This window comes from Desmodus rotundus, chromosome 2 (assembly GCF_022682495.2).
Source record: "Desmodus rotundus isolate HL8 chromosome 2, HLdesRot8A.1, whole genome shotgun sequence".
Classification (NCBI taxonomy): Eukaryota; Metazoa; Chordata; class Mammalia; order Chiroptera; family Phyllostomidae; genus Desmodus; species Desmodus rotundus.
In genome coordinates, this window is record NC_071388.1 from 208,956,934 (window position 1) to 208,984,719 (window position 27,786).

The window sequence follows — 27,786 nt, forward strand, 5'->3', positions numbered from 1 at the left end:
CCTGAGGGCAGGGTCCGAGCCGCTCTGGCCACTGGTGTGTGCTGGCACGCAAAGGGGCTTGGATGTGTTTGCTGCCCAAACAGACTGAGTAGGACCCTCAGGGTCAGAGCGTCAGCAAGGACAGTCCTAAGAGGCGAGCCCGTCTCACAGACGGGAAACAGCATGACTGCTTTGCCCAGGGCCGTGTCACCACTTCACGGTGGAACCAGGACTACAGGCCTCACGCGCGGCAGGTTCTTTTTGGGGATGTTCCGTGGCAGCGAGAACCCTGCCATCCAGGGAAGGGGACCGATGCCATCCGAGTGGTTGGGAGCCGGGAGGCCAGGGTCCGAGGCCTCCTGTGCCTCTGCCCCCAGCTGTATGGACTCAGACAAGTTGTTCAGCTTTTCTGCCTTGGTTTCCTAGTTTGTCACCTGGCGGGAAGGGGTGGTCAAAAGCCAGCCCCTTCTGTGACTGACCATAGTCCTCAGGGGTTTGAGAGGGTGGAGCGAGATGGAGTCTGTGCAGGCCCTTTCGGGGGGCGGGGACTCTACCGGCATGGTGAGGGTGAGGGTGGAGGAGAGAGACTTACACATGGTGGCAGATGCCTCCTTCCCAGACCGGCAGGGACTTGGTCTCCGAGAACAGCCGAGTGCAGGGCTGGGGCAGCTTCTTGCAGGCTGCCAAGCAAAGGAGAGGCCACGGCTTGCAGGGAGTTTGGGCCCTGGCCGCCCCCTGCCCACACCCTTGGGAGCCCCTGCATCTGGTCCCCTTGGGGCTTGCTGTCCACCCACCTTTGGCCTCCGCCCAGAGTTCTCCTGAGGCCTGCAGCTCATTCCTTCCACCACTATGTTTGGTCCCTGAGCCCAAAACGGCCCCTTCTCCCACCTCTCACTGTGGGGTGGCTGTTGCTGTGCCCCTTGCTTTCTGACTGTCCTCAGGCCCTCCTCCTCTCCAGGCAGCAGCCATCACCCTTGCATTTGGGGGCAGCCTGCCAGCCTCCCTGCCTGGGCCCCTAGAAGTCTGGGACACCTCAGGGTTTGAGGTCCCCATGGCAAACCTGCCCTGGGCCAAGCAGTTTCATCCCAGCCTGCCGTAAGAGGGCTGAGCAGCCCCTGACTTACCGAGCTCACAGCGTCTGCCCTTGAACCCTGGGCTGCAGTTACAGCTGTGGGCGTCCGCACCTGGCACGCAGGTGCCTCCATTCTGACAGGGGTTTTCTGTACAGTTCCCAGAGGCATCTGCAAACCAGCCATGAGCGGTCAGTCCCCAGGACCCCAGAGGAAGGCCTGCCAGCCCTGCCACATTGCTGCCTCCTACTGTCCCCAACACTGCTGAGTCCTGGGGAGGGGGGTGGGTCTCGTTTCAGTCGGTCAGATGCCCGCTCTGACCCCATTACCTTGAGGGCCAAGGTCTGAGCCGCGACTCTGCTGGGACCCTCAGTGCCAAGTCCTCCATAGTGAGGAGCCTCAAGTCACCGCTTAGATTGTGGGCAGGCGCTGCCCTGGCCAGCACCCCTGCCCCTCATTTCTGATGACGTTGCTCCTGCACAGAGTCTCTTCTCCATGGGACACTGGTGCCTCCCCTCAGCAGCCCATGTGTCCTCCAGGGCCAGTCCCCAAGCCACCTGTGTCTCCCTAAGTCCTCAGCCCCAGGTAGTCTCCTACCCTGAGTCCAGGAGGCCCTCTGTGCATGACCCCACGCAGGCATTTGTGTCCCGTGGGCTGCTGTCTGCCTGGCCCTCACCCCCCGCACTCCCGCCCCAACCCGGCATCCTCGCCATGCTGCTGGCAGGTGGAAGCAGGACCCTTAGTGGCTGCAGGGAGGGGTGGGTCTGGCCTTCCCTCTCAGGGTCCACTGTATCTTTTTTCTGTAAGCTTTGACAAGATGTATATTGTTTTCATTTTTAACTTAAATAGTTAGCCCTGGCTAGTGTGGCTCAGTGGGTTGAGCAACAGACTGCAAAACAAAGGGTCACTGGTTTGATTCCTGGTCAGGGCAGGTGCCTGGGTTGAGGGCCAGGTCCCCACTTGAGGGCATACAAGAGGCAACTGATCAATGTTTCTCTCACACAGTGATGTTTCTTTCCCTTTCTCCTCCCTTCCCCTCTCTCTCAAAAAATAAATAAAAATCTTAAAAAAATAAAAACTGAAAAAAGAATAAGGCAGGGGCTGTCCAACCTGTGGCCTGTGGGCTGCATGCGGCCTAGGACAGCTATGACTGTTGCCCAACACAAAATCGTAAATTCACTTAAAACATTATGAGAATTTTTTTTGTGATTATATGTCACAATGTATTCAGTGTGTGGCCCAAGACAACTCTTCTTCCAGTGTGGCCCAGAGACACCAAAAGGATGGACACCCCTGGTCAGTAAGGATCGTGCATACCCCACCACTTCCAATACCACAGGGCCAGCCTTCCCTCACCACCCGACCGACACCACCCCCACAGCCTCCTCCCAGGAGGCTGATGGAGCAGACCTGGTCCCAGTCTCCCCCTGTCTCCTGCTGGCCCTTGGGGTCTGTTGAACTGTATCTACTTCACTTCTGTCCCCTCACTCCCCTCTGGCTGCCCTTGTCCTTTTTTCTTTCCTGATGTGCTGGTGGTGAGTTACGGGCTTCAAAAAACCCTTTTTAAGAACCTTGAAAAATGTCAAACCTACAAAATCCAACTCTGAGGAGCCCCCTACACCAGCCCTGGCCCCAGCAATCAGCAGTGCTGTGCAGTCGTTTTTGGTCTAGTTGCGTCCCCACCTCCCATGTCAGAGGAGCTCCTGGAGGCCGTCTCTCCTGTGCACACATCAGCAGCGTCTGCCACGCACAGGCACTAACGTTCCTAGACACGCATTACTGCGATCACAAAATTAGCAATTCCTTAATATCTTCGGAAATCGCAGTCCATGTGCAAGTTTCCCGATTGTGGTAAATACACCGTTTCCAGGTGGCCTGGTCCGATGAGCGCTGCCTCCGTGTGTGCCTCACACCTCGTTTCACCTGTCACTTTCATCTTCCCCTGGAGATGTTGAAGAGACCAGGTCCCTGGTCCTGTGGAACTCCCTCCTCTGGACCTGCCTTACTGCTCTTTTGGGGCATTCTTCGTCCCCACCCTGTAAGCTGGTGACCCCCTGTAAGCTGGTCACTAGTGAAGGGGCTTCCCAGGGTCCGGTGCCGTGTCCTTGCAAGTCAGCTTCCCAGTGGAGGCCGTGCACCCTCGCACATCAGGAGATGTGAGGCTGGGGGTCTGGTTCAGCGTCGGCTGCCTTGTTGATGCAGAATGGAGATCCCTGCTTAGGGCCCAGATCTATCAACTCATGAGGGACACCTAACTTGGCCTGTGTCACCCTCTGCCTCCAATGGCCCAAAGTCGAGGTCCTGCTTCTCCTGACCCACTCCACGGTCACCGGAAATGCCCTCCCCGCCACAGACAAGGCCAGTCCCAACTTGTGCGCGCTCTTTCCTTGCCTTGTGCCCTTGCAGCACGAGCCCAGCCCCGCGAGCTTGGAGGCTGAGCAACACACCAAGCTGATCATACACTTTTGCAAAGGGCCGGGCACAGCCGAGACACTGAAGGTCCAAGTGAGAGGGCTGGCCCTGTGGGACGGCATGCCTTACCAAAGAGACCGCTGTGAAGCCATTGGTGTGGGCACAATGACAGCAAAGCCCTGAAAAGGACAGGTGAGTCCAGAACCTTTGGCTGGGACTAATGGAGCCACACTCGACTACGACACGTCAGCGCCAATCTGCCCCAGCAGGTGTGCTTCACGCCCGCTCTACCAGCCCGGTCTGCTAGCCCAGCGCCAGCAGGCCCTGTGGGGAGGCTGTGGATCGATCACCCTGATCCCCGCAGGAGGGGCTGCAAGTGGAGAGCTCCCTCATAGAGAACAGCGGAACCATCTCTGTGGTTGGGGATCTCTCACATCCCCAGCCCTGCCACTCCCTCACACAGGCCGGAGGACATGTGCACGAGCATCAGAGCGGCTCTGCTGAGGATGCCCGACTGCCTGCGCGCCCGCTGCACACCCTCTGGGCAGAGGGCGGCCCAGCCTCAGTGAGTCACCGTCCGACAGATGCCCAGCAGTGACAGTGAAGGGGCTGCAGCTGCACGTGGCAGCCCTGGCTGCCCGCAGGGTGCCTGGCTGAGTGTGAGTCTGAAATTGCACCCAGCCAGATGCTCCCCTGTGACGCCACCTCCCCCTCCACCGCTGATGCAGCCTGGCTCACAGGAACGGACACGGGCTCAGGTTCTGGGTCTACAGGCCATTGATCCAGCAACAGCTCCTGACTGAACAACTGAATGGAGGTACAGCCGGGCCCAGACTGCCACGGGGACCAAAGCCCAGGGCTGACTGCGCACCTGCGGGCCCTAGGGATGTTTTCTTGTTACCACCTGCAACCAACCCCCACTGTGGCCACCCTAGAGCACACATGCCTTGCCTCAGCCTCAGTCAGCAGGTGGCAGTGACGCCTGGGACCCAGGAAGGCGGTTCCCCTCCTTGGAGTTCCTGAGTTTTATGATGCAAACTAGCTGACAAGCCACCTTTGGTGGAAGCACCAGCCAGTGGCAGCCCCTCACTGCTCTGTGACTGACAGCCTTGGCTGCCTCGGCCTCACTGAAAACCGGCTCTCTTGGAGTCACGCAGCTGACAGCCACCTTGGGCCTTGCCCACACTGTGGCATCACCATTGGCAGGTGCACCCTGTGGCACAGGGCACAGGTGCCGTGAGTGCACAGTGTCCCGGGGACTGGCGGCCAGCCTGTAGTGACCTGCACCCTCAAAGGGGGCATCCGGGGTGCTTGGCTGCCTGCTCCTGAGGACTCTGGCTTCTTCTGGCCCCATGGGTGGGTGAGCCCAGTCTCAGCCTGTAGCTAACCCAGTAGAAGGCCGCTGGGCCCTGGGAGGACTGTCCCTAGGGAAACACAGCCCTGAGGGTTAGAGCAGAGCAAAGGTAGAGCAGTGTCTGGTCTGTACTGTCCAAGGAGACCTGCCTGTGGTGATGCCCTGCAGGGCTACATCAGCCGGGACTCCCCCGAGGGAGGATGGGGGACGCGCTGGGGAGTCTAGCCCACTGTCAGCAGGGGCCCTGCTGGCCCTGTGTGGCACTCCCTGTCCCACTGATTCCTGCCCTGCTGGTCAGCATGCTCCTCCAAGGGGTGGCCGGGGTTGGGGGGCAGGGTGGGCCCTGCCCTGTGCAGAGGGATGGGGCAAGTCTGGGCAGTTGGCCTGTAACAGGACAGGGTGCCAGTGCCTTCTTTCCTGGCTGGGGCTTCTGGCTGCCCCTGGGCTGGGCCCTGTGCCTCCCACTCCCACTTGGAATGCTCAGCCCTGGAAGTCCATTCCTGTTGACTTACTTCCCACATCCTTGTTGCCGTCGTGTTCGGGGAGCTGGAGGGCCAGGCTGGCCTGCTCGGGGGTGTCTTCTAGCTGCACCAGCACCGTGGGTTCTAGGAGAAACCAGGACCCGCAGTGCTGACCACACGGCCTGCTGCCCACACGGCCTGCTGCCTCATGCCCAGGGCTGTCCCTGGGCTGCCTTCCTGAGCTGCTTCTCTCCCAGGGTGGGGGGTAGAAAGGGCTGTCCCTGGTGGGAGCAGGACATTCACTTACCTGCCGGCTCCCCAACTTGGGTGCAGAACCCATAGGCTGGCGCTCTCTCCCATAGGACCTACTCTTCCTCAGGCCCAGCCCTCAGCTCCTGCCCACCCTCTTCAGGGACCAGCTTCCACTGCCACCCCAGCCGAAGCTTCTCAGTGAAGGTCACCAGTGGCCTGAGGCAGGGCTCGATCTCCTGCCTGACCTCCTGGCCCCAGCCTTCCAAGCATCCTTCCAACTCTCCTCTCCTCTCCTGCCACCCTCAGTTTCTTGGGGGGCGATGATACCTCCTCCCACCTCGTATCTGTGCACTTGGCCACCCCTTACTGCAAGTCAGCTTCTCTGCAGTTCCCTGCCTGCACCCTCCCTCATCCTGGTCACCACGGGCTGTGGACACCCTGCCCTCCCTCATCGCTCCCTGGTGCACACTGTTCCTCTGCCTGGGAATGCTGTCATTGGTGGAGACTTCTCTCTGGGTGGTGATGAGGCTGTCTGCCAGAGAATTCTCTGAGGGTGGGACTGGTTTGGTGCTGAGGGCGCTGCCTGGGGAGCCTGTGGACCTCCCCCATCTGGATTTCAGGGTGGGGGGCCCTGCTACGCCAGGTGTGAGGGGCCAGGGCATCTGGACCTGTCACTCACGCCCTGTGCCTCTGGGCTGGGGAGAGAGGCACAGTGGGTGCTGCAGGTGGCCCCACTAGTTCGGGCCCAGCAGGACCTAAACCCAAAGGCTTTGCTCCTGACCTGGGTCATGACCTCAACAAGGTAGGCTGTGAACTCCTGGGACCACGCTGTGCATGCCTGTCGTCTACTCCTTGTCGGCAGAGTCCTACCGCACGGGCTGGTGCTGCTGGTCTAAGGGCTACTCTGAGTGGCGGCACCTCCGACCTAGCCACTCCCTCCTGTCTGTGCTCCCCAGCAATGCTCAGGCCCCGGCTTGGCCCGCGAAGCTTCTAACACCCTCACTGTTGTCCTGCGATGTGCCCGGCCAACAGCCTGCACCCTCACCAACACGGCTGCCTTGGGAAAGCCCCTGTGACTCCAGGGGCATGGACACTGTGTGTTGGCCCCATAGCCCAGGGTCTCTGGTGCCATCCTGCGCTGGGGCCAGGTGGGTGGCAATGAGGCCACTAGGGTTGAGTGAGGTACTCACGTGGTCTCACGGGGACTGATTGGCCAGGGGAGCCACTGAGCTTGGCACTCACTTGTCCTCTGCCGTCCACCAGCTCCGAGAACCTGCTGGTGAAGTCACCAGGGTTACCATGTAGAGCTCCGTGCCTGGGGCTGCACTAGGTGACCCTGGGGGTGCTGATAGCTGAGGTGTGTACCTGGGGGCCTGGGTTGGCATTTCGGGGGCCCCTCGGTCGTTGAGCAGACGCAGCTCTGGAAGGCGCCCAGGGGCCAGTCTGTTTCTGAGCACCCGTGGATGGGGTCCTTCCCGGTGCCAGCGTCTGTCAGCACTGTCCCTGGGGGCTGAGAGTGACAGCAGGTGACATGGGGGGGGTGTTGCCCATGTAAGACAGGTCTGGGGCTTCCGTTTGCCTCACCCCGCCCCACCGCCCCAATGCCCAGAGGGAACTGAGGGGACCGGACTGCCCCTGTGGCCAATGGCAGCTTTGTGGCCGAGAAGCCCTGGAGCCCACTGCCCCCAAGGAGGAACCACAGCGTTCGGGCAGTTCCTGCTGGGGAGCAGACACTGATGGGCCATGTTGAGGGGCTGGTCCTGGCCCCCACCCTGAGCCCAGGTTCCCCACCTTTGGGGTGGGGCCAGGACTCTACCCACTGGACTCCCTTCGCTGCAGCCCTACTCCACACTTGCCCTGAGAGTAGTGGTGTGGCTGCTCTGTGGGTTCTTGTCACCTAACCATGTCCCCTAACTACGTGATTCAGTTCCCCTCCCCTGGGAACTCCCCCTCGTCTGGCCGGCTCACAGAGGGGCCAACCTGCCCTGCTGCACCAGCAGGTGCACCTGGAGCGGAGCCAGGTCTGACTCTCCGGGCAGGCTGCCTGCTCAGACACACCACCTTCCACAGCACTTTGAGGAAGCTTTAAAGAGTGAGCAGGGCCCTGCAGGACCCCGGTGGGACCTGAGGGACCTCTGTGCATTTGGGGGTGGGCCTACATCCTTAGTATGGCCCTTTGGAGCCTTCCCACTCCTGAGCCGCACCCCCTTCCTGTGCCTGTCCTGGCCTGTTTCCCCTGCTGCTGTCTAGTGACTCCTCGTGGTTAGCCTGGCTGCAAGGCTGCCCCCTGGGCCCTCCACACTGCCCGTTCTCAGCACCTGTTTTCAGTGATGCCCTGTGATCACTACTCAACCCGTCTGGGGTCCACAGGGGTGGACGGCACAAGGTGGGGAGCAAAATGCTCCTTTTCCAAGTCCTGTTGTGCTGGCCCAGCACCAACTGTGTGAACCCACTTCTTTTCACAAACGAGCTCTCCCATGTTAACACGGTCCTGTTCTAGGCTGCCTGTCTGATGTCCCTTGGACAGTGTGGTCATGCCGGGTGAGGGTCTTGGGGAACAGGTGGCCCACACAGCCACCCTGGGCCTGCAGTCCTGCACTCACAGGTGATGATGTAAAGGTGTGCAGGCTCGCTGTGCAGCTCGCCACCCTCAGTGCCCTGCACGGCCATCACCGAGAGCTGGTGCCGCCGCCCAGGCAGCAGGTCCCGCACCGTGTAGGAGACCAGCCTCCCATTGGGGATGTAGCGGCTCTTGGTGCTCTGGCTGGTGGTCACGTTGATGACATATGCCTCCAGGGAAGTGCTCGGAGCGGGGGCATCCCAGACCACATGGGCAGAGGTGGCCGTGACTCGGGCAGCAGTCAGGTTTGCTGGCGGCAGAGGCCCTAGAAGAGGCACGGAGAGGGGAGGGAGGTGAAGGGGACTGATGGGGTTGCGTGCCCAGGACACAGTTTAAAGATCTGACACAGACTGCTGAAGCCTCATTTGAAGCCAGATTTAGTTACCGTAGATATTGCTGTGGCCCTGAAGGATTGGGAGGGACCTGCAGCACCTCCTCCTGCCCTGAGAGTCACCCCCACAGTGCCACCCACGAGCACGCAGCAAAGCCCTGAGCCTGCTCACCATCAGCATCCCCTCCTGTGTGAAACTTCCAACATGCTTGAGCCTGGCCACACACCCCTTCCCCTGGGATGCAGGTAAGGGGCGTAGGCCCCAGCACGCAGGGTCCAAGTGAGGACTTAAGCCTGGGCTGACCCCCTGCCCCATCTGGCCGGGCCCTGCTCACACCTTCCCTCTCACCAAGACACTTGTCCCTGTCCCCCACCTGGTTCGCATGTTCACCATTGACAGCATGGTACCCTCCTGACCCATGGACTGGGGAGGGAGGGACAGTGAGGGCTGGTCTGCTCCCCGGGAGACACCATGGAGCTCCACAGAGTAGACAGTGCGGCATCCTTGCCGAGGCTTCTCTGGCCCTTCGCTCAGTGACTCCGTTTGTGAGGAGCTCAAGAGCCATTGGGTGTGAAGGTCATCCTCGCAGGAGGGGATGAGAGTGCTGGGCACACTACCATGTGGGGCATGCCGCCATGTGGGGCATGCGCAGCCAGGGCTGTGGCTCTGGTGTCGTGGCCTCTGGGGAGGATGGAGCAGGGTGGGGGGAGAGCCCCCGAGGACCCTGCCCACGTGCACGGCCACACTGTATACTCACGGGTCCACACATGCAGTGGGGTGGAGGCCAGGCTCTCAGTGGAGTGCTCCTGCCCCCCAAGCCCGCTGAGGGCGGACACCCGGATGGTGTACCTCCTTCCGGGCAGCAGAGCCCTGCAGAGAGAGGACAGGATGGTTTCGAGCTTCATGTCCAGCTCTGCCCTGGACTGTGGCTCCTCCACAGCAGGTGTGACCAGGGCTGTGGGTGGCCCTGCTGCTGATGGCCCCAGTGGCCTCTGTGAGGGCAGGTTTGTGGCTTGAGACCCGGGTGCTCCTCGGCGGAAAGATGCTGTCTGGTGCAGCAAGAAGCCAAGGGGGTGCAGGCTTGTCTTCAGACAGCAAAGGGGCCTGTGGCTAAAATTCCCAGGAGGCCTCACTGCCCCTACAGTTTCTTCGAAGGGTGGTTCATGCCTCCTCCTGGAGCCTGGAATTTCCCCAGGTAGAGGCACCTGGGCCCAGGCCCACAACCCTGGGCACCACGTCTCCCACAGGCCCCTCCTCACATGTGTCCTCACAGCTGCTGGCTCCACGGGGGGCAGGGGGCTCTGGGAACTCACGCCGCACCCCTACTTCTCCCTGTGGGCCTCTTCCCCTCCTGTGTGTGGTGACGTTTCTCTGTCAAGGGTCAGTTGTGCATGTGGCCTCGGCTGTATCCTGGGAGACCTCCCAGCGAGCCAGGGGTGGTCTTGGGACCCCAACATAGTCATATCATTCTTTGGAAGTGGGCAGGATGCGAATCAAGAAAAGTCACAGCAACACTTAAGGGAACCAGAGTCTCGTCTCCAGCACAGACGACCATCTGGTTGGAGACAACAAGCATGGCTGGAAAAAGCCAGTCTTGATAAATGTGCAGATTAGAGATGTTCAAGTGTGGGTATAGGTCAAAGGGTGCACAGGGACGTGGCCCCGCACATGTGGCACCCGCACTCCACACACCCCTCCCGTGACCTTGGCCCCCCACCTGCTCGGGCTGCACACTGCTGTACTGTCCTGCTTAGCCCACCTGGACGCCTGTCGTCAGAGGCAGTCACTGGATGGGAGTCTCCTCTGCCACGCCTGTGTTTGCTCTGCAGGCCCCTGAACCCAGGGCACTGTGTGGCCATGGCCATCCCTCCCTGGACACTGGCAGCTAGCCCCCTTCCTCACTCTCTTGTCGTCCAGCACCGTCTGCCCACGCAGGGTGGGAACAAACCAGGGCTCCGTCGTACACCTGACCCCAAGGGGCCTTGCGCCTGAGACCCCATGTGGGTCGTGAAAGGGGTTATTTCAATCAGCAGTTCATTTGAGTTTTCATTGTTCTTGTCGTTTACTTGTAATAACTGGGCACAAGAAGATTATGTGCTTAGCTGAAGGTTTGAATGCCTCGCTTGCCTGTTCTTTCCCTCTCAGGGCATCTGTGTAACTGGGCTGGCCTCCAGGAGGTCAGTCTGCCTCATTCTGTGCAGGAAGACACTGCCCCAGGTTTCAGGGTGTCCCTGACCTTTTGGGACCTCTAAACCCCCATGTAGCAGCCCTGGGAGGAGGCAGAGTGAGCTTGGGGCTGAGGATGGCCATGCCCAGCATGGACGGCCAGGTGCCAGGTAGACAGGAGGGCCGGGAGGGAGAGAGGGAGACTGGTCAGCCCCTCACCCAAATGTGAACGTGTCCACACTCCTGTCCACATCGGTGGACTGTTCCTCTGGGGCCTCAGGGCGGCGGATGGACACGCGGACACTGCTGACGGTGGCATGGCGGGTCCTGTGCAGAACCCACCGCACGGAGATGGCGCTGGCCGTCACGTTGGTGACCTCAAGGCCCTCGACGGGGCGGGGTCCTGGGGGGCAGAGTGTTGCTCAGCCTCACCAGCGCCTCCTCACTCCTGGGGGCGCTTAGGGAGGTGCTGGGAGTCAGAGAGGTGCTGAGCGAGGCAGCAGCCCGCCGATCCCTGCTGCGTGGGTCCTTCGGCCACAGTGGGGACTTGGTCAGGTAGACACTCCCCAGGCCCCTGCCTGGGGGGCTGCTCGGGCCAGCCAACTCTACCAGAGGCCAGTGGGTAGGGGCAGGGTCCCTCCCATCATCTGCTGAGTCTGACTCTTCCCTGTCTTTCTCTGGCTGACTGGGTGGGGCTGGGCCTATTGCCTGAGGCCAGGAAAGTGCTCCACAACCCAAGGAAGGGGCTGGGTGTGGTCCGGATCCAGACAAGGGAACCGGTATGCATGCCGCAGTGTCCTATTCCAGTGAGCCATGGTACCTCCTGCCCCACCTTAGTATCCTGGTGGAGACCCCCATTCTGATGGGGGGAGGGGAGCCTCTTCCTCCCAGGTGCCTTTTCCTGACAAACCCCTTATTGAGCAGCCTCAAAAGCACTTCTTCCTAAAGCCAAGCTCCAGACGAGCCCTCTCCTCGTTCAGCCCCTAGCAGCCAGCCCCTTCCCCACCCAGGCCGCGTTCCCCAGTGCTCTCCACCATCCCTAGGCACCCCCACCACGTCCTGCTGCCCTACCCCATGACAGCCCTCCCTGCTGTCCACGTGGCTCACCATCCCTCCCCATCGCTACCCCCTCCGCAGCAGCAGCAGTGTCAGGGTGGCCTCCTGACACCTGGCCTATCCCTCAGCCCCCCACGCATGGGCTGGCTGCCTGGGCACCTTCTCAGGGAGCAATCCCCCTCCCCCATCCTCCCCCAGCCTGTCCCCCTCCTGCCTCTGTGCCTGGCCTGTGTCTGGGGCAGACAGCGCTTGGGCAGACTCACGCGTGTGGGCGAGTAGTGCCACGGGCCTGCTGATGTCGTTCCTGTTGTTGGTGTTTCGTTTGACCGAGAAGATGGAGATGTTGTAGGCCCTGCCTGCTGCCAGGGCCCGGAGCTGGTGTGAGGAGCGGCTCTGGTCCACAAAGTCAGTGCGGCGGAAGGAGCCATCAGAGGAAGCATAGGTGACCGCGTACCCATCTAGCATCTGCCTGGCGGCCTGGCCTTCAGGTGGGCGCCAGGAGATGGAGACCCCACTCTCCTCCACTCGGTCCACCTTGAGGGCCGTTGGTGGGAAGAGCTCTTCAGGGTTTCGGTCAAGAACAAGGGAAGGGGGTGGTCAGCTGTCAGCCATGGAAGCCCCGGCCCCCCAAGGTGGTGCCTAGCCCAGTGACTCTGGGGCCTGGCTACCCTGGTGCAGACGTGGGCACTGCTGGTGGGGACATGCTCCTGACGTCGTGGGGGACCCCTTCATTTTGGTCTCTGGCCCTTGCTCTGGGAGGGCTTGAGTGCACACGTGACCGTGTTTAAGCCGCCGGGGCTCATGAGCCCTCCTTGCTTCTCGGGCACAGCCTGGGTAAGCAACTGTTTAGATGCTCTGCCCTTTTGGTGGGAAGTCCTTGGACCCTTGCCCTGTCCTCTGGGGTATCTGCTGCCCCCTGAGAGGAGAGGGAAGCCTCCAGCACACCATGTTGGTGCCCTTGTGTCTCACCTTTGGCACAGTCCTTGCCCGTGTAACCCACTTTGCAGGTACAACTGTGGGACCCGTTGCTGGCCAGGCAGTAGCCGCGGCCTCCACAGGGGCTGAAGAAGCAGGGATCATTCACTGGGGGAGGGGGAAGCAGCAGTGAGCTCTGGGGTGTGGCCAGGCCCCCTGTCCCCCCACTGTGGCCTGGGCCTTGTTCCTGGGGGACCAGGTTGTTCCTGCGTGGGTGTGCTTGAGGGTGGGCACAGTGGTGCTGTCAGACAGGTGTGGGAGGTGGGAGTAGGAAAGGGAACACTCCAGGATGGGGGGGGCAGGGCCCACGAGAGACCCAGCAGGCATGGCCTTTGGACTCTGAGCCAGGCCATCCTGCTGTGGCCCAGAGCTGGGGTGCCCTGGCGGGCAGTGAATTGGGGTGGGGGGGCACAGTTCTGGCCCTTCCATGGCCTCCCTCTACACTGTAGCCGCAGGTGCCCTTGTGGACCTGAGGTCCCAGGCCAGGGCAGAGCCTGCAGTCCCCAGCACTGCCCCAGTGAACACTTGCAAACACACAGCAAGTCACTGGTCACTGTCACAGCCGCTGCCCTGTCCTCCAAGGCCCCTGCCTGCCCCAGGCCTGGACACAGACAGTGTCCCTGTGCTTGTCCCCAGGCAGGCTCCTGTGTACTGCAGTCCTGGGTTACAGACCTTGTCCTTAGGAGCCCCACCCACCCTGTACAGCTGAGTGCTGCCAGCCAGGCCCAGCAGGGACTAGGGATGTGCCCGCCCTGAAGGACATGCCTATTCTAGGAGGGTGGCGTGACCATGAGTGGGGGAGGTTTGGATGAGACAACCCCAAGGGCAGGGAGTGGAGGGGGGATGGCGCGTATCAGTGGTCTGGGTCGTCAGGGCAGGCCCCTCCTGGGAGGCAGGAGGCTCTGCCACAGGCTGATGGGGCAACTATCCAAGGTGTGGGGAATGGTGGTTGCGCGGGCCCTGGGACTGCAGTGAGCCCAGCCATCCAGGGGTGGCGGGGGATGGGCATCCGGGCTCTGCCCCCACCTGTCTCGCAGTGGTAGCCGAAGAAGCCCTCTGGGCAGACACACAGGTAGGCCCCGCCGCTGTTCTTGCACCGGCCTCCGTGCTGGCAGGGGCTGGAGTCACAGGCGTCCACCTCTGGAGAACACCCAGAGAGTGGGCCCGAGCGGCAAGGGGGTGTCTGGGGGAGGGAGGAGAGGACAGCGGGAAGAAGGGAAGGGGTGGCGAGGAGAGAGGCCAGGCAGGGGTGGCATGGGCCCTGTGGGGTGAAGGCTCCCTCACCCTTGGCAGGCACTTGGCCCACCCCTCACTCCTCACCCCTGGGGTCCTACCCCCCCAGGGGACCTGTCCAGCAGGGCCTCGAGGGCTGCCTCTCCCCTGTGCTCTCTGAAGGCCCAGGGTCTGTGCTTGTAGAAGACAGGTTTTCCTGGGGTGTCTTGAGGTGTCACAAGTATAGGTAAGCACCTAGGTGCCTGGGACCCACCCATGCATAGCCCCCACCTGTCTTGCAGTGGACTCCTGTGAAGCCTGCGGGGCTCTGGTACCCAAAGGCCCCTGGGAGGTCCCTGCAGGAGCCTCCATTTCTGCACTTGTCTGTCCCCAGAGACAGGACATAGGGCTGCATGGGCCTATAGGGGCCTATAGGGGCCTACAGGGCCCTACAGGGGCCTACACAGGCTTACACGACTGTCAGGCTTCTGCCTCACACCTGCCCGCTCCACTGCCAGCCCCACAAAGCCCCCACCCCAAGCTGCTCCCACTGCTCAGGCTCTGCAGGGGCCCTGACTGGACATCCAGGCCTGGCCTTCCCTGAGGCTCAGAGCCCCACACAGGCGGCAGGGGTGGGCAGGGCTTGCCTCACAGTGCACCTGGTACTCCCCACTCCCTCTACCAGTTTGGCACATCAGCTGGGCATCAGGACTGTGACCTGACCTCTCCAAGCCCCATCTTGTCTGCCCCTGTGCCAGAGTCTGCAAGAGCAGAAGAGGTCAGTTAGCATTTGCCAGCCGAACTCCTAATCTCCCCGGGTAGGTGGAGAGAGCTGGCAGCGGCCTTCTGGTAGTGGGCAGGGCCCAGTTAGGGAGAGGAGTGGCTGGGGCAGGTGACCACAAGAGGGGGACCGCTGTGCCTCACACCATGGCCAGGCTGCTGGAGCTGCTGCCCTGTGGTGAGGGCCGGGCCATCTTACCCAACTCACAGCGGGCTCCTTCACGGCCTGGGCTGCAAATGCACAGGTACCCGGCGACTCGGTCCTGGCAGGAGCCCCCATGCAGGCACGGCTGGGACTGGCACTCGTCAATTTCTGGGAGAGAGGCACACCCAGGTTGCAAGCGCCAGGAGAGACCCGAGAATAAAGCAATGTTGCCATTATTAGAGGCAGTGGCTTGAAGCCAAGTTAGGATGGCCATAAGTGAGTTTGTTCCCAGGATCTGGGTGGACTGTGACATCCCTGTGGCACTGGGAGATGGCAGACTCCAGGGAGGGCACCCATGATGGGAGGGGCATGCACACAGCAGACCAGGGACTCGGTGCTGGGCCTTGTCCCTGGATAATGCTGTTGAGGGGACTCAATCCCACAGCTCCAGGTGGATGGGCCCAATCTTGCCAATTCAATAAATAACAATCATGTATAAAACCAATGAAATGGGATCGAGTCCTTTGCTTTAAAGTATTCATCCTGGATTTTCTGAAACTGGGAGTTGTGCTCCTGAATTCAAAATGTTCAATTTAGAAAAGTTTAATTTGAATGCTTAACATGTAAGTGAATAAATGGCAATGACATGACACTTGGGCCTGCACCCAACCTGGGCGCTAGAATACCGACAGGCCCCTGAGGTCACAGGTACTTCCCTGCGTTGTGTGGCACAAATTTCTGTGGCTCTCATCTCCATGCCTCTTTAAACTTAAGTTTTATGAATTGCCTAAACAATACTGTACTTGCTCTGCTTTTGCTATTTGTGAAGTCTATTGATAGGATATCGTGGCAGATGTTCTCTCCTGTGTCCGCACTATGTTAACAAGTCATTTCCCTGTTGCTGTGGGCCTCTCCTTTTCACAGCTATATAATATTCCACAGTGTGATTGTACCATACTTTATCGATCCTTGTTTGGTGTGTATTTGGGTTGGTTCTAGAGTTTTTGGTATTGCAAAAAAAAAAAAAGTTTCTTTTTGTCTTCTTTCTTGCTTCCTGGTGTGGATGTGCGTGCTCTTCTTAGAAGTGCACTGAGAAGTGGAGTTGCTGGGACACAGTGTATATGAACATTCAGCTTGATGGGCAAATCATCACGTGGTTTTCAAGGTGCTCGAACAGTTCACACTTTCTCATAAACCCTGTGGCTCCACATCCTCCCCAACACACGGGCCTCCTTGACCCGGAAGTGTGGCCAACTGCATGCACATCGGTGTGTTTTTGATTTGTATTTGGGTGGTTGCTGCATTGTCTACATTTGATGGCTTTATGTACCCCTCTCCCATGAAATGCTTGTTCATGTGTTTTGCAAAATTTCCTGTTGGGTTCATTGTTTCTCATTGATTCATAGTGTTCTCTATATGTTCTTGAAAGTGCTTTGTAGCTTATATTTCACTTTCTTCTTTAAGGCTGATGAATTTAAGTTCCTAATTTTTACACAGCATGTTGTCCATTTTTTTCTTTTATAGTTAATGCTTTTTTTTCCCTTGCTTAAGGAATCTTTCCTTAGCCCAAGGCCAAAGAATTACCTATATTTTCCATACAAAAATATATGGTTAAAAAAGCGTTTAAACCCTTAATTCCCAAGGGAATTAATCGTTGTGTATGGTGAGAAGTGGGAAACCAGTGTAACGTTTTCCCGAGTGCATGTCCATTTTATTCCAGACAGTGTGAAGATTTTCTCATGCTTTTTTAGAGACATTTATAGTTTTACATGTATGTCCATAATGAATTTCACACATGGAAGTTTTTCATGTGTTTGATACTATTATATAATTTTGTTTCATTTCCTTTCCCAAGAGTTCACTGCTAGAATCTGAAAATGTAATTGGTTCCGTGTATTGACTGTCTGCTGTGATCTAGTTGAATTCACTTATTAGCTATGGCTTCTTTTGTAGAATCTTTTTAGGATTTTCTACATTCATGATTGTGTCCTCTTTACTCCTTCCCTTTTAGTAGATACGCCTTTTATTTCCCCTTCTTGTGTGTGGCCCATCTAGGGTCCAGGATCACGTTGGGAGCAGTGGCAAGGCCCTTCACCTCATTACTGATGATGGCAGAAAGCCTTTCACCATTAGCTGTTTTGTCGGCTCTTGGTTTTTCGTGGGTGCCCTTTATCAGATTGAAGAAATTCTCTTCTACTCTTAGTTTATTAAGAATTTTTAATAATAGTTGAGTTCAGTCAAATGATTTTTCTGCATCTGTTCAGGTGATTGTATGGTTTTCTCTTTTCTCTCCTAAGATGATAAATTACACTGATTGATATTCACACGTCAAACCAGCCTAGGCCTGATGCGTTATCTTTTTCACATGGTGCTGGGTGTCATTTAGTAATACTTTGTTAGGGTTTTTGCATTTATGTCATAAGGAATGTGTTCTGATCTGTAACTTCACTTTTTGTAATGTCTCTGTCTGGTTTTGGTCTCATAAAATCAGTAGAGAAATGCTCCTTCCTTCTGTGTTTTCTAGAGAACTCATACAGGGTATTACTCCTTTCCTAAATGCTTGACGAAACCCACTAGTGTTCTGAAAATCTGGTCCTGCCATTTTCTTTGCAGGAAGCTTTTTATTACAAATTAAACAAATTTGTAAATTATAAATATGAATAAGGGATATTCCTATTTCCTATTTCTTCTTCTGCCAGTTCTGATAATTTGTGTCTTTCCCTTGAACACCTTATTCATCACTTCTTCTGGGTTGTCAGGTATCTTGACCTAAAGTCACAATACCCCCTGTTGTCCTTTAAACATTGGTAGGATCTTTAGTGATACCTCTTCTGTCATTCTGATATTGCCAATTTTTCTTTTTTTATTGATTGGTCTTACTAGACGCTTATGTATTTCACTGACTTCCCAAGGAACCAGATTTTGGTTTCATTGATTCTTCTCTGTATACGTGTTTTTATCATTAAATAAGTGTAGATATATAAAAATGCAATTAATTTTGTTATAACCTATATCCACTGAACATGTTACATTTCCTATCATTTTTCAGTAGTTTGCCTGTAGACTAACAATAACCATATCAGCTGCAAGCACTGGCACTTTTACCTCCTCCTTTAGCATTTCGTGGCATTAATATTTTTTTCTTACTTCATCACATTGGCTAGTACTTCCAATATAATACTGGTTAGACCTAGTAATAATGGGCTCCTGTTTTAAGGGGTATATTTCTCTATTTAGGATCACATTTATTCTAAGTTTGAGAAGAGACATAAGTAAATTATCTCAGACACTAATTTCCTTCCCTTGTTGTAGCTCAGCATGTCTGAGTCAGTTGCGCAGAAGAACTGCGTTTGAATTCCAGATGAGCTTCCTTCGTAAGAAGGATCAGGAGACTCTGTTCCACGCTCTCTGGTTGCAGCCTGAACCGTTTCCTGTGTAAGTACGTGGAATGTCACTGTCCTGCTCACGTGGTGTGACCATTCGAGCTATGCCTGGCCTACGTGCACTTCTCTGTAGGGTAGCAAGCACCTGGGGGTCACGTGGGCTCTGCCCCTTCTGTTACGTTTTCCCCCCAATAAAGCATTTTTTACCACCATTTGGCCCTAGAGGTGTGTGTGTGTGTGCCTCCTCTTATTTTTATCTGGATAAGGAGGTACATTTTTATTCCTTGTCGGGTAAGACTTTATTTCATGAATTGGCATGAATTTTGTTAAATGCTTATTGTGCATTTGTTGAGATTCTTATGATTTTCCTTCTTCAGTTGGTTAATATAGATTTTTCTAGTATCAAACCATTCTTTCCGCAAGCCCACTTGATAGTGGTGTGTCTAGTCTTGGTAGACGGTTGAATTGCATTTCTGTTCATATGTTTTATGGACCCATAATTTTACTCCCTCCAACTGTCCATATCTGATGTTGGTTCAGGATTACGCTGGCCTCCTAGAAGGGGCTGCTCCATGTTCTTCACGTCCCACTCTCTGGAAAAGCCTGCCTAATGCTGCGATGGTCTGTTCTTGGCTGTATGGTAGGATGTTCCTGTTTGGGCCTGGTGTTTCTTTGTGGGAAAATGCTTCTTCAATTTCTTTAAATAGTTATAGAATTATGTAGGTTTTCTAAACTTCCTTGAGTCACTTTTGGTAAGTTGTATTTTCTATGTATGTAATATCCATTTCTTCTAAGGATTCAAATTTGTGTAGACTGGTCATTAGTGCTCCCTTAACTTTTTAATCTCTGGTGTGTCTATGGCTGTCACCTGCGTCACTCGTAGAGATTTAAATTCGTGCTCTTTTCCTGGTCAGTCTGGATAGAGAATTGTCCCCTTTAGTGAGCTCGTCAAAGAACTAAGGCCAGTGCTGTTTATCTCGTCCATTGTGGCTTTGATTTGTTTTATTACTTGTGGCTCTTGCTTGTGGCACCTCCTTCCTCTCCCTTCCTTAGTGTCACGTGTCGTCTTCTTAACTTCTGGAGTCAGACAGTGAGTTCTTTCATTTTGAACTTTTCTAATATGTGTGTTTAAGGCTATACATTTCCCACAAAGCATGGCTTTTGCTGCATCACATGTTTCAACATAGAAAGTGATCATTATTACTCATTTAAACAATATGTTTACTAGCCATGTGATTTCTCTTTGATTTATGAGCTATTTCAGTATCTTTAAAAATACCTAAACAAAGAGAATTAAACATTTATCTTCTTGTTCTTAACTAATTTTTTGTGTGTTCAGAGAATGAATTAGTTCAAATTGCTAATTATATTGTTCAAACCTTCTTTTGCTGATTGATTGATTTAATTTTGCTCCTTAACCTGAACTGAGAGGAGACTCAAACTTTCCCCATATTATGGTGAACCTGTCAGTTTCTTCCTTCAGTCTGTTCATTTTTGCTTTGTATATTTTGAGACTGTTGTATTTGATGTTTGAATGTTTATAACAGTTGTATCTTCTTGGTGAATTGGAGAGAGACCCTCCCCATCCGTAATGATGCTTTCTGTCTACAGTCTATTTTGTCTGAGGGTAATGCACCTGCACCCACTATATTTTGATTGGCATTCACCTAATTTCCCCCACACCTTGTCTTGCTGTGTCCTTATGCTTTAGGGGTATCTATTGGAAGGACCCAGAGCGGGAGGCATGGCCTGAGCCCCAACCTTGGGCCCCTCCCTCCCAGCCTCTTCTGCCTGGTCTGCAGAGTCTGCTGCTCTGATGGGGAGCCCTTAGTGAAAGGTCCAGAGCAGAGCTAGCGCTGGCCACCCCCACTGTCACCTGGGTTACGGCCTCACTTCTCCAGGAGGAGAACAAAGGGAGCAGGGGCATGGCCAGGGTCAGAAATGCACCCCTGGGCTCCTCCACCCCGGGTATGGCCCTCACCACAGTGCCCGCTGGCCCGCCCGCCCACCCGCAAGGGCCCGCAGATCACCATGGCACTGGGGAGGCTCGCTCCAGATGCCCTGCAGCTGGCAGATCCGGACGGGGCTGGGGGTGCTCAGGCTGTAGCCTTGGTCACATGAATACAGTGCCAGGGAGCCCAGCCGAGTGCTGTTGAAGTGAAGCGTGGCATGCTTCACCTCCTCAGGGCGGCCGCAGTCCACCTCTGCAAGGACACAGCCATCCATCTGCACCGCAGGGCACTGCCAGCCCCACAACTCTGCCCTCTGTCCATTAGGCCACAGGGCCCGGGACCCCTCCTCCCCATGCTGCCCATCCCACGGCAAAGGTGCCTTGACCTCCAGGATGGGCTTCCCAGAGCTTTGCTTTCTTTCTTCCCCTCCGTCCCCTGCACCCCCTTCCTACTGTCCTCTGCTCTTCCAGGATTAGGAAGACTCTTGTGTCCAATCCCCCCTGCCCCCTCTGCCCCCTCACCTGCCTGGCACCGGCGTCCTGTGTACCCTGCTCGGCAGCGGCAGGAGAAATCTGTGCCTAGGTCCTCGCAGGTGCCCCCATTTGCACAGGGGCTCCGGAAGCAGGGGGAGGGGGCTGCAAGGTCACAGGGTCACTATCACCCATCACTGTCCTGCACACTGGCCTCTGGACTGCACTGGGGTACCCCCACCTGCCCCCTAACCCCAGCCTGGGCCAACCTTGCTGGGGCCCGTTTTTGGTCTCCAGCTGGGCTATGTCCACCATACCTATCTCGCAGTGCCGCCCGGAGAAGCCTGGGGGACAGTCACACTTGTACTTGCCGATGTAGTGGAAGCAGGTGCCGCCATTGTGACAGGGGCCTGAGGCACACGAGTCCGGCTTCCCTGGGAGCAGAAGGCATCACTAGGGTCAGGTGTCACATGCCCACTACCGCTGCCCCTCCCCTGGTCCTGGACATCCCAGAGCTGAGGGCCTTCACAGGGACACTCCTGACAAGCAGACATGGTGGCAGGCCAGGGTCCCTAGCCCCCACCCCATTCCTAGCCTGGGGCCGCACCAATCTCGCAGTGCCTCCCGGTGAAGCGGTACGGGCAGCTGCACTGGTACTCGCCGCCTGCCTCCTTGCACGTGCCCCCGTTCCGGCAGGGCCCTGAGCTGCACAGGCGTGGCCGGGCTGTGGAGGTGCAGAGAGAGACTTGGAGGTGGGTGACCGACAGCCCACGGTGCCCCCTCATGTCTTCCTAGTCCCTGGGCATGCGTGGGCCCTGCAGGCCTGGGAGCATCAAGGACCAAGCCCATCTGCAGACCCTCACTCCATTTCAGGGCCTCTGCCCACCCAATCTCTCTCCTCCACCCAAGGCCCTGGGACCACTGGCCCTTCTCTTGGAAAGCCAACCCACAGTGCAGCAAATGCAGCACTCTCCTTCCCATAGGACATCGAGGCCTCAGGGGCCTCCCGCCCTGTGTGTCCCCAGCACCAGGAGCTCATGTCCCAGGGCTTGTGCTTGTGCGTACACATACTTAAAGGTGCCAGTCCAGGGGCATATCTGTCTCCAACCTTGAGTTACGCCCAGGGATAGCCCCTCCACCTCCTTGATGTTCATGGGGGGCACGGTGCAGCAGGAGGGGGACCTGCCCACCGTGCACAGCCCTTATATCTCCCCACCCCCACCCCGAGGCACCCCCACGCTTCACAGGGTGCCTGTCCACACTCCAGCCACACTGTCCTGACAGCAGCCCCCCCCCCGCCCCCGTGTCCCTGTGGGACACCTTTGTCAGGGTGAAGAACTGAGTGGTGGGGCCTCTGCCGCTACAGGGAGAACTGGGGGGGTTCCATGGGTCAGGGTACCAGGGACCTGTCCCCTGGGCCACTGCGAGAGCAGGACAGGGTTCCAGGTAAGTCCAACCAGGTCTCGGGTGGAGTCTCCCCAAGCAAGGGAGTGGGAGGGCTGCAGGGGATATTGGTGGCGCAGTTGCCTGTGCCCCAGGAGGATAGCCCTCCAGGCTCTGAACAAGGAGTTCTGGGGGCCTGAAAGGGACAGTCCAGGGGCGCTGGCGAGGACAAGGACATCTGGAAGGCACTGGGGGAAGAGTAGTTACACTTTCCAGTAGCCAAATGTTGTCAACGTTCTCTACGTTGAATTAGACTTAATAAAATCCTAGGGGACTTTTTTCAAATCAATAATTCTAAAATCTATTTGGAAAAATACTGAGCAGGAAACGAGGTGTATTCTGAGGGCCCCAGTCTTGAGCAGACTGAGGAGGGGAGGCGCAGGCCACGGGTGGCTGCCTGGTGCTGTCCGAGGTGCTGACGCCCCACCTTTCTCACAGTGCCTGCCGTAGAACCCACGCGGGCACTCGCAGGTGTAGGAGTCCTCATGGGCCTCGCAGGAGCCTCCGTTGAAGCAGGGGTCTGAGTCGCAGGGTGACTGCAGCACTGTGGGGTCAGAGGGCGGCCCTGGAGCCCATGTCAATAGGGAAGGCCACCCTGACACCCTGCCTGGAACCTTCGCCACTTAAAATACACTGCTGGGTCTTGATTCCTCCTGCTAGGCTCTAAGGCCCCTCCCCAGAATTTCTTTTATTCCTAATTATTCCAGAAGCTGGGATAATTCTAGGTGCTGGGGCGGGGCTGTGGTTCACCGACATCATCATCTCACATAATTACATTCTGTGCAGATAGCTATGCACTGACAGGTCCCTAGCGGCAAGTGGGTTAACCACCTGCTGCATTACACATGCGTTACCTATGTTCACAGCTAAGCTAAGGGCTTGGGAGGACGGCCACCAGGTGTCCTTCCCATTGCCAGCCTGCTTCAGGGAAGGTGGGCGGAGACTAGGCCATGTAACAGAGGACTGGGAGGGAGGACACCCACTACAGGTCCTCTGGTGCCCCTCAGTAGGGAGCCCCCACTTTCCCCCCAACACCAACCCCCAGGTTTCTGGGTAGCTTCCCAGCCCACAGGTTGGTCCCTGCCCCCACCCCTCTCACAGTGGCTGATGTTGTGGTCGGTGTGGCAGACGCACAGGTAGCTCCCACCGTACTCCGTGCAGTAGCCGCCATCAGGGCACTGGGTGTTCATGTTGCAGGGCGTGGCTGTGACTTCTGCAGGGGAAGGATGAAGCCCTGTCTCAGGTTTTCCTGGGACTTTGTGTCCTTGACAAGGGCGGGACCATGCAAGACCCAGTGACCCCACCAGGGAGACCAGGTTGAGGCCTTTTTGTTGCCAGCTCCCTCCTGTGTGGGGGTGGGGTCACAGAACCACCAGTTGAGGACTGCACCTGTGGGGCCTGGTCCAGGCCCAAGCCAGGGTCTGGAGGACAGCCAGGGACAGGCGAGGTGTTCCCTGTCCCAGCTCTGAGCACCTACCAAATTCACAGGAGAGCCCAAAGAAGCCTGGGGGGCACTGGCAGAAGGTGGTGTTGGCCCCCAGGCATCTGCCACCATTGCGGCACTCACAGTCATCAGGGGTTCCTGCCACAGAGAGAGGGAGGAGCCTCCAATGTAGGGGTGCTGGAGGGTGGGGGGGGGCCCTCCCCTGCCCCTGGCAACCTTCCTGTAAGAGCTGCTGCACCCCCACCCCCACCCCCCGCCATTGCACACACTCTCTGTCATACTGTTTGCACGCACACCCATGGGAGGCCCTAGCCCAACCACAGCCCTGCAGCCCCACAGCCCGGCCACACGCACTGTCCCTGCAGTTGGGGCCCATGAAGCCTCCGGGGCACTCGCACACGTGGCCCTGGTCTGTGTCCACACAGGTGCCCCCGTTCTGGCAAGGGGCCGAGAGGCAGGTGTCAGGCATTGGGGGGCTTCCTGTAAGAAAGACAGTGGTCACCAGGGCAATAGCACACATCAGGGGTTTAGCCTCTGTTCTCAGTGCCAAGTGGAGTTGGGGCCTGAGGCCTGTTTCCTAGAAGCTGCCTTCCAGCTGCCCCTCCTCCATGAGCAGAATGAGAGGCAAGGGTGAGAAGGGCCCAGCAAGGCTAGAGGCCTCCAGATGCTTCTGGTCAAGCATGTCTGTTAGTAAAATACTGGGATTTTCTATATACCTTCCAGTTGTTCGTTTCTAGTTTAATTTCGCTATGGTCAGATAGCACAATCTTTTTCAATTTATTGAGCCTTATTTCGTGGCAGCAGGATGGCCCATCATGGTGAGAGCTCCCTGGGCCCTCGAAGAGACCCAGCATGTGCATATCTGCCCGACCAGGCTGGCTGACAGGGCCGGGTGGGCCCACCCCTGCCCACTGCCGTCCACATGTGCCCACCGTGACTGCTCCACCGACAGTGTCTGTTTCTCCTGTGCCTCTGTTGGCTTTCACCCCATGTGTCCTGATTCACGTCAATAGTGTATTTAGAATCATTGCAGCCTCTTGGTGAATTTCTCCCTTTGTCATTAGGAAAGGTCTCTCTTCGTCCCCCGCAGTACTCCTTGTTCCAGAGAAGCCAAGCCAGCTTCCCTCTTCGTTTCTTCGATGTTCAGTTTCTTCATGTTTCAGAACTTATCTGTTAAATTAATACATAGTAAAATTGGCTTTTGTTTGCAGTACACTTCCATGAATTTTAATTCATGTGTAGATTTATGTGACCCCCGCCACAGTCGGGATCAGCACATTCTGTCACCCCCAAGACGTCCCTGTTTCCTCTCTTCGGGGTCACAGATGCCCCCCATACATAATGGAGGACCTGGCAACATTATACTGCCTTTACCCAGAGGCTGGTAAATGGTGGCCCACAGAGCAAATCTTGCCTGATGCTGATTTTGAACAAAGTTTCTTTGGACTCTGCTGTGCCCATCTGTTTATGCACTGTCTGTGGCTGGCTGCTGGGTGGTACACTGGCAGCGCTGAGTGGCTATGACCGCACGGCCAGAAAGCCAAAAATATTAACATCCAGCTGTTTGCAGAAAAAGCTGGCACACTCTGCTTCAAGCTATTGGTGTCATATAACTTATTTCTGTATGTATTATATAGTCCAAAATGTATCATTATTTTGTTTTAAAATTACCTTTAAAGAGATTAAAAGATAACAAGAAAAGTTATTTCTAGAACTGGTCATTCCTTGGTGTGGATCCAGATTTTCATCTGGTACCATTTCCTTCTGTCTAAAGAGTTCCCTTTAACATCTCTTGCACTGCAGATATATAGGTGATGAATTCTCTCAGTTCTCTTCTGTCTAAAAGTCTTTCTTTCACCTTCATTTCTGAAAGCAGTGTGACAGTGTTTTCCTTTCTGTGTGTTAGGGGCGCTGCCCCGCTGTCTTTGGCCTTGGATAGGTTGGCTGCTGCCACCCCGTTTCTCCATGTGGGTTCTATCTTTTTCCTTTGGCTGCTTTTGAAGTTTTCAGCAAGTTCACCGTGATGTGGCTTCATGTGGTTTTCTTCATGATTTTCTTGGATATGTTTCAGTTTTCATCAATGTAGCAAATGCTTCCTCGTTTACTTGCTGGGCACCCAGCACTTCCCTCCACCTGGGGCCCCATGCACATCCACATCACGGAAGAGCTGGCTTTCAGTGTCACTCTGTGCTGCACGTTGCCTTGTGTCCACTTCTGCCTTCAAGTTCACTGATGTCTCCTTCTGCAGAGTCTAGTCTGCAGTCAACGCAGTCCAGTGTGCTTTTAAAATTCAGATATTATATTTTTCATCTCTAGAAGTTTCTCTTTTACCTCCTACTTCTCCTGTGTCTTCTTCCCGCAGCACTCTTGGGTACATAGAACAATTTATCATAGGTCATGAAATATTCATATTCGCTGACTCAGTCATTTCTGGCAACTGTTTCTATTGATCAACTTTTCTCCTGGTTGTGGGCCATATTTTATTACGTCTTTGTATACCTGATAAATTTTTATTGTATATTTCGGGGTTCTGGGTTCTGTTGTATTCCTTTGAAGAACGCGGGATTTTATTCTGGCACGTGGCTAAATTACTTGAGATCAGTTTGATCCTTTCAAACTTTGTTTTGGATTGCTGGGGCAGGTTAGATTCCCCTTTAGCTAAGCGAGTATCCCCACTAAGGTGGTGATGCTGCACTGAGGACTCCACAGTATTGGCCCGACCTGGGTACCAGGAGCTCCCTCCACTTTGGCTGCTAAGGGCCAGGGATTGCTTGACTCCCGGCTCCCAGCCGTGTAGACTCCACCCACCTGGACTGTACCGAGCAAAGGCTCAAGGGGTGTGTCTGCAGAGCTTTGGGACTTGATCTCACCCCCACCTCCAGCAGCTCTGTCCTCGCTGATATTCTGCCCACAAATTCCAGCCACCAAACTCGAGTCTCTGTGTCCTCAACTGGGAGGCCCAGGACTGCTGGAGTCTGGACCCTTCGGGGCACAGTGGGCTGGAAACTGCCCCCAGTCAGAATGAGGCAACTGCGGGGCCCACTCATCTCATTCCTGCTTCTTGGGGGCAGCAATCCTGTGCAGTCCATCGTCAAGTGGCTGAGAGACATCATTTTGTCTAATTTTCTAGTTCCTGGCGGTGAGAGGGAAATTCTCAGCACAGCTAATCCTCCTTGGCAGGAGCAGGCAGCTAGGTACTCTCTCTCTCTTTAACAATCTACAAATTTTGGCCAACTTCTTGTTGGATCTGATTAGAATGTCAAGGTTTGTACCTTGGAATGTGGCTACTGAGCGGATACCAGGGGTAGAATGTTGGTTCAGTTGTTTCTTCCAGTTTGCTTTCATTTGCTTTATTCTTCTGTACAAAACATGTTTTCTTTGCAAAATCGTTTGAAATCACTTAACTGGTTTCTGACTAGAGTTTAGTTAAACACACTGATACTGAGATAAAAACCGGGGGCAGGTCCCGGGTGGGGGGCGCACGGGAGGCAACTATCAGCGCTGCTCTCCCCCCCCCCCCGCCCCGCCCCTCTCCGGAGCACCAACGCGTCCGGCCGGCCGGTCGAACCGAGCCACCCACCGCGACTCCCACGTCGCACGGCAAAGGGCGCCGCACCGCCAGCCTTGCCCGCCTCCGAGGACGCGGCGCCCCCACCCGTCCAGCTGCGTCTCCCTGGCCGGTAAATGCCACGACCACACGGCACACCTGCTAGTGTGTCCTGAGCGATTCCGGGGGAGAAGGGCGCCGCGCCTCGCCCGGCAGCCCCGGATTTACTCTGTGGGCTGCCGCACCCAGTGGGTCTTTCAATCGAGCTGAGTCCTAACCAGCTTTCGAAGCAGCGTGAGGCAGGACGGAAACTAGCGGGTCTTGTCACACTCAGTGACGGCCTCCCGCGGTGGTGCCCTCGCCTGGCCTGGGGTCTGGGGTCCGAAGGAAGGATGTGGAGGTCAGTTGTCTCCCGTGGGAGCAGGGCCCGGGGAGTGGCCACTGTCCCCGCGTCCCCGCACGCAACAAGGAGAACCACCCGGGAGGGGGAGGCCCGCGCTCGGCCTCACACCGCACTGGGCGGCCGTCACTCAGGGCACAGGCTGGGGCTGAGCCGGGCAGTGAGGGACCAAGGGCGGCGACCCGAAAGCGCTTTCACCAGTGGGGGGCCTGAGGCCATTACCTGTTTCGCAGAGTGGTCCCCCGAAGGGCTCTGCGCACAGGCAGGTGAAGTTCCCCACGAGGTCGACACAGGAGCCTCCGTTCAGGCACGGGCCTGAGGCGCACTCGTCAA

The 27,786-nt window shown here is 56.4% G+C and overlaps 1 protein-coding gene across 1 annotated transcript; it reads right to left on the reverse strand.

Moving 5' to 3' along the window:
- SNED1 (sushi, nidogen and EGF like domains 1) lies at positions 1-27,786 on the reverse strand. The gene is made up of 22 exons (XM_071220763.1): positions 27,676-27,786; positions 23,861-23,986; positions 23,540-23,644; positions 23,162-23,275; positions 22,490-22,627; positions 21,227-21,343; positions 20,937-21,053; positions 20,671-20,784; positions 20,228-20,401; positions 14,869-14,982; positions 13,704-13,817; positions 12,672-12,785; positions 11,966-12,262; positions 10,866-11,049; positions 9,238-9,350; positions 8,132-8,413; positions 6,894-7,038; positions 6,719-6,804; positions 5,328-5,420; positions 1,104-1,220; positions 572-659; positions 1-413 (listed from the first exon to the last, which is right to left on the reverse strand). Exons 2-22 carry the CDS (start codon positions 23,973-23,975, stop codon positions 410-412), a joined length of 2,745 nt encoding a protein of 914 aa, XP_071076864.1. The 5' UTR covers positions 23,976-23,986; positions 27,676-27,786; the 3' UTR covers positions 1-409.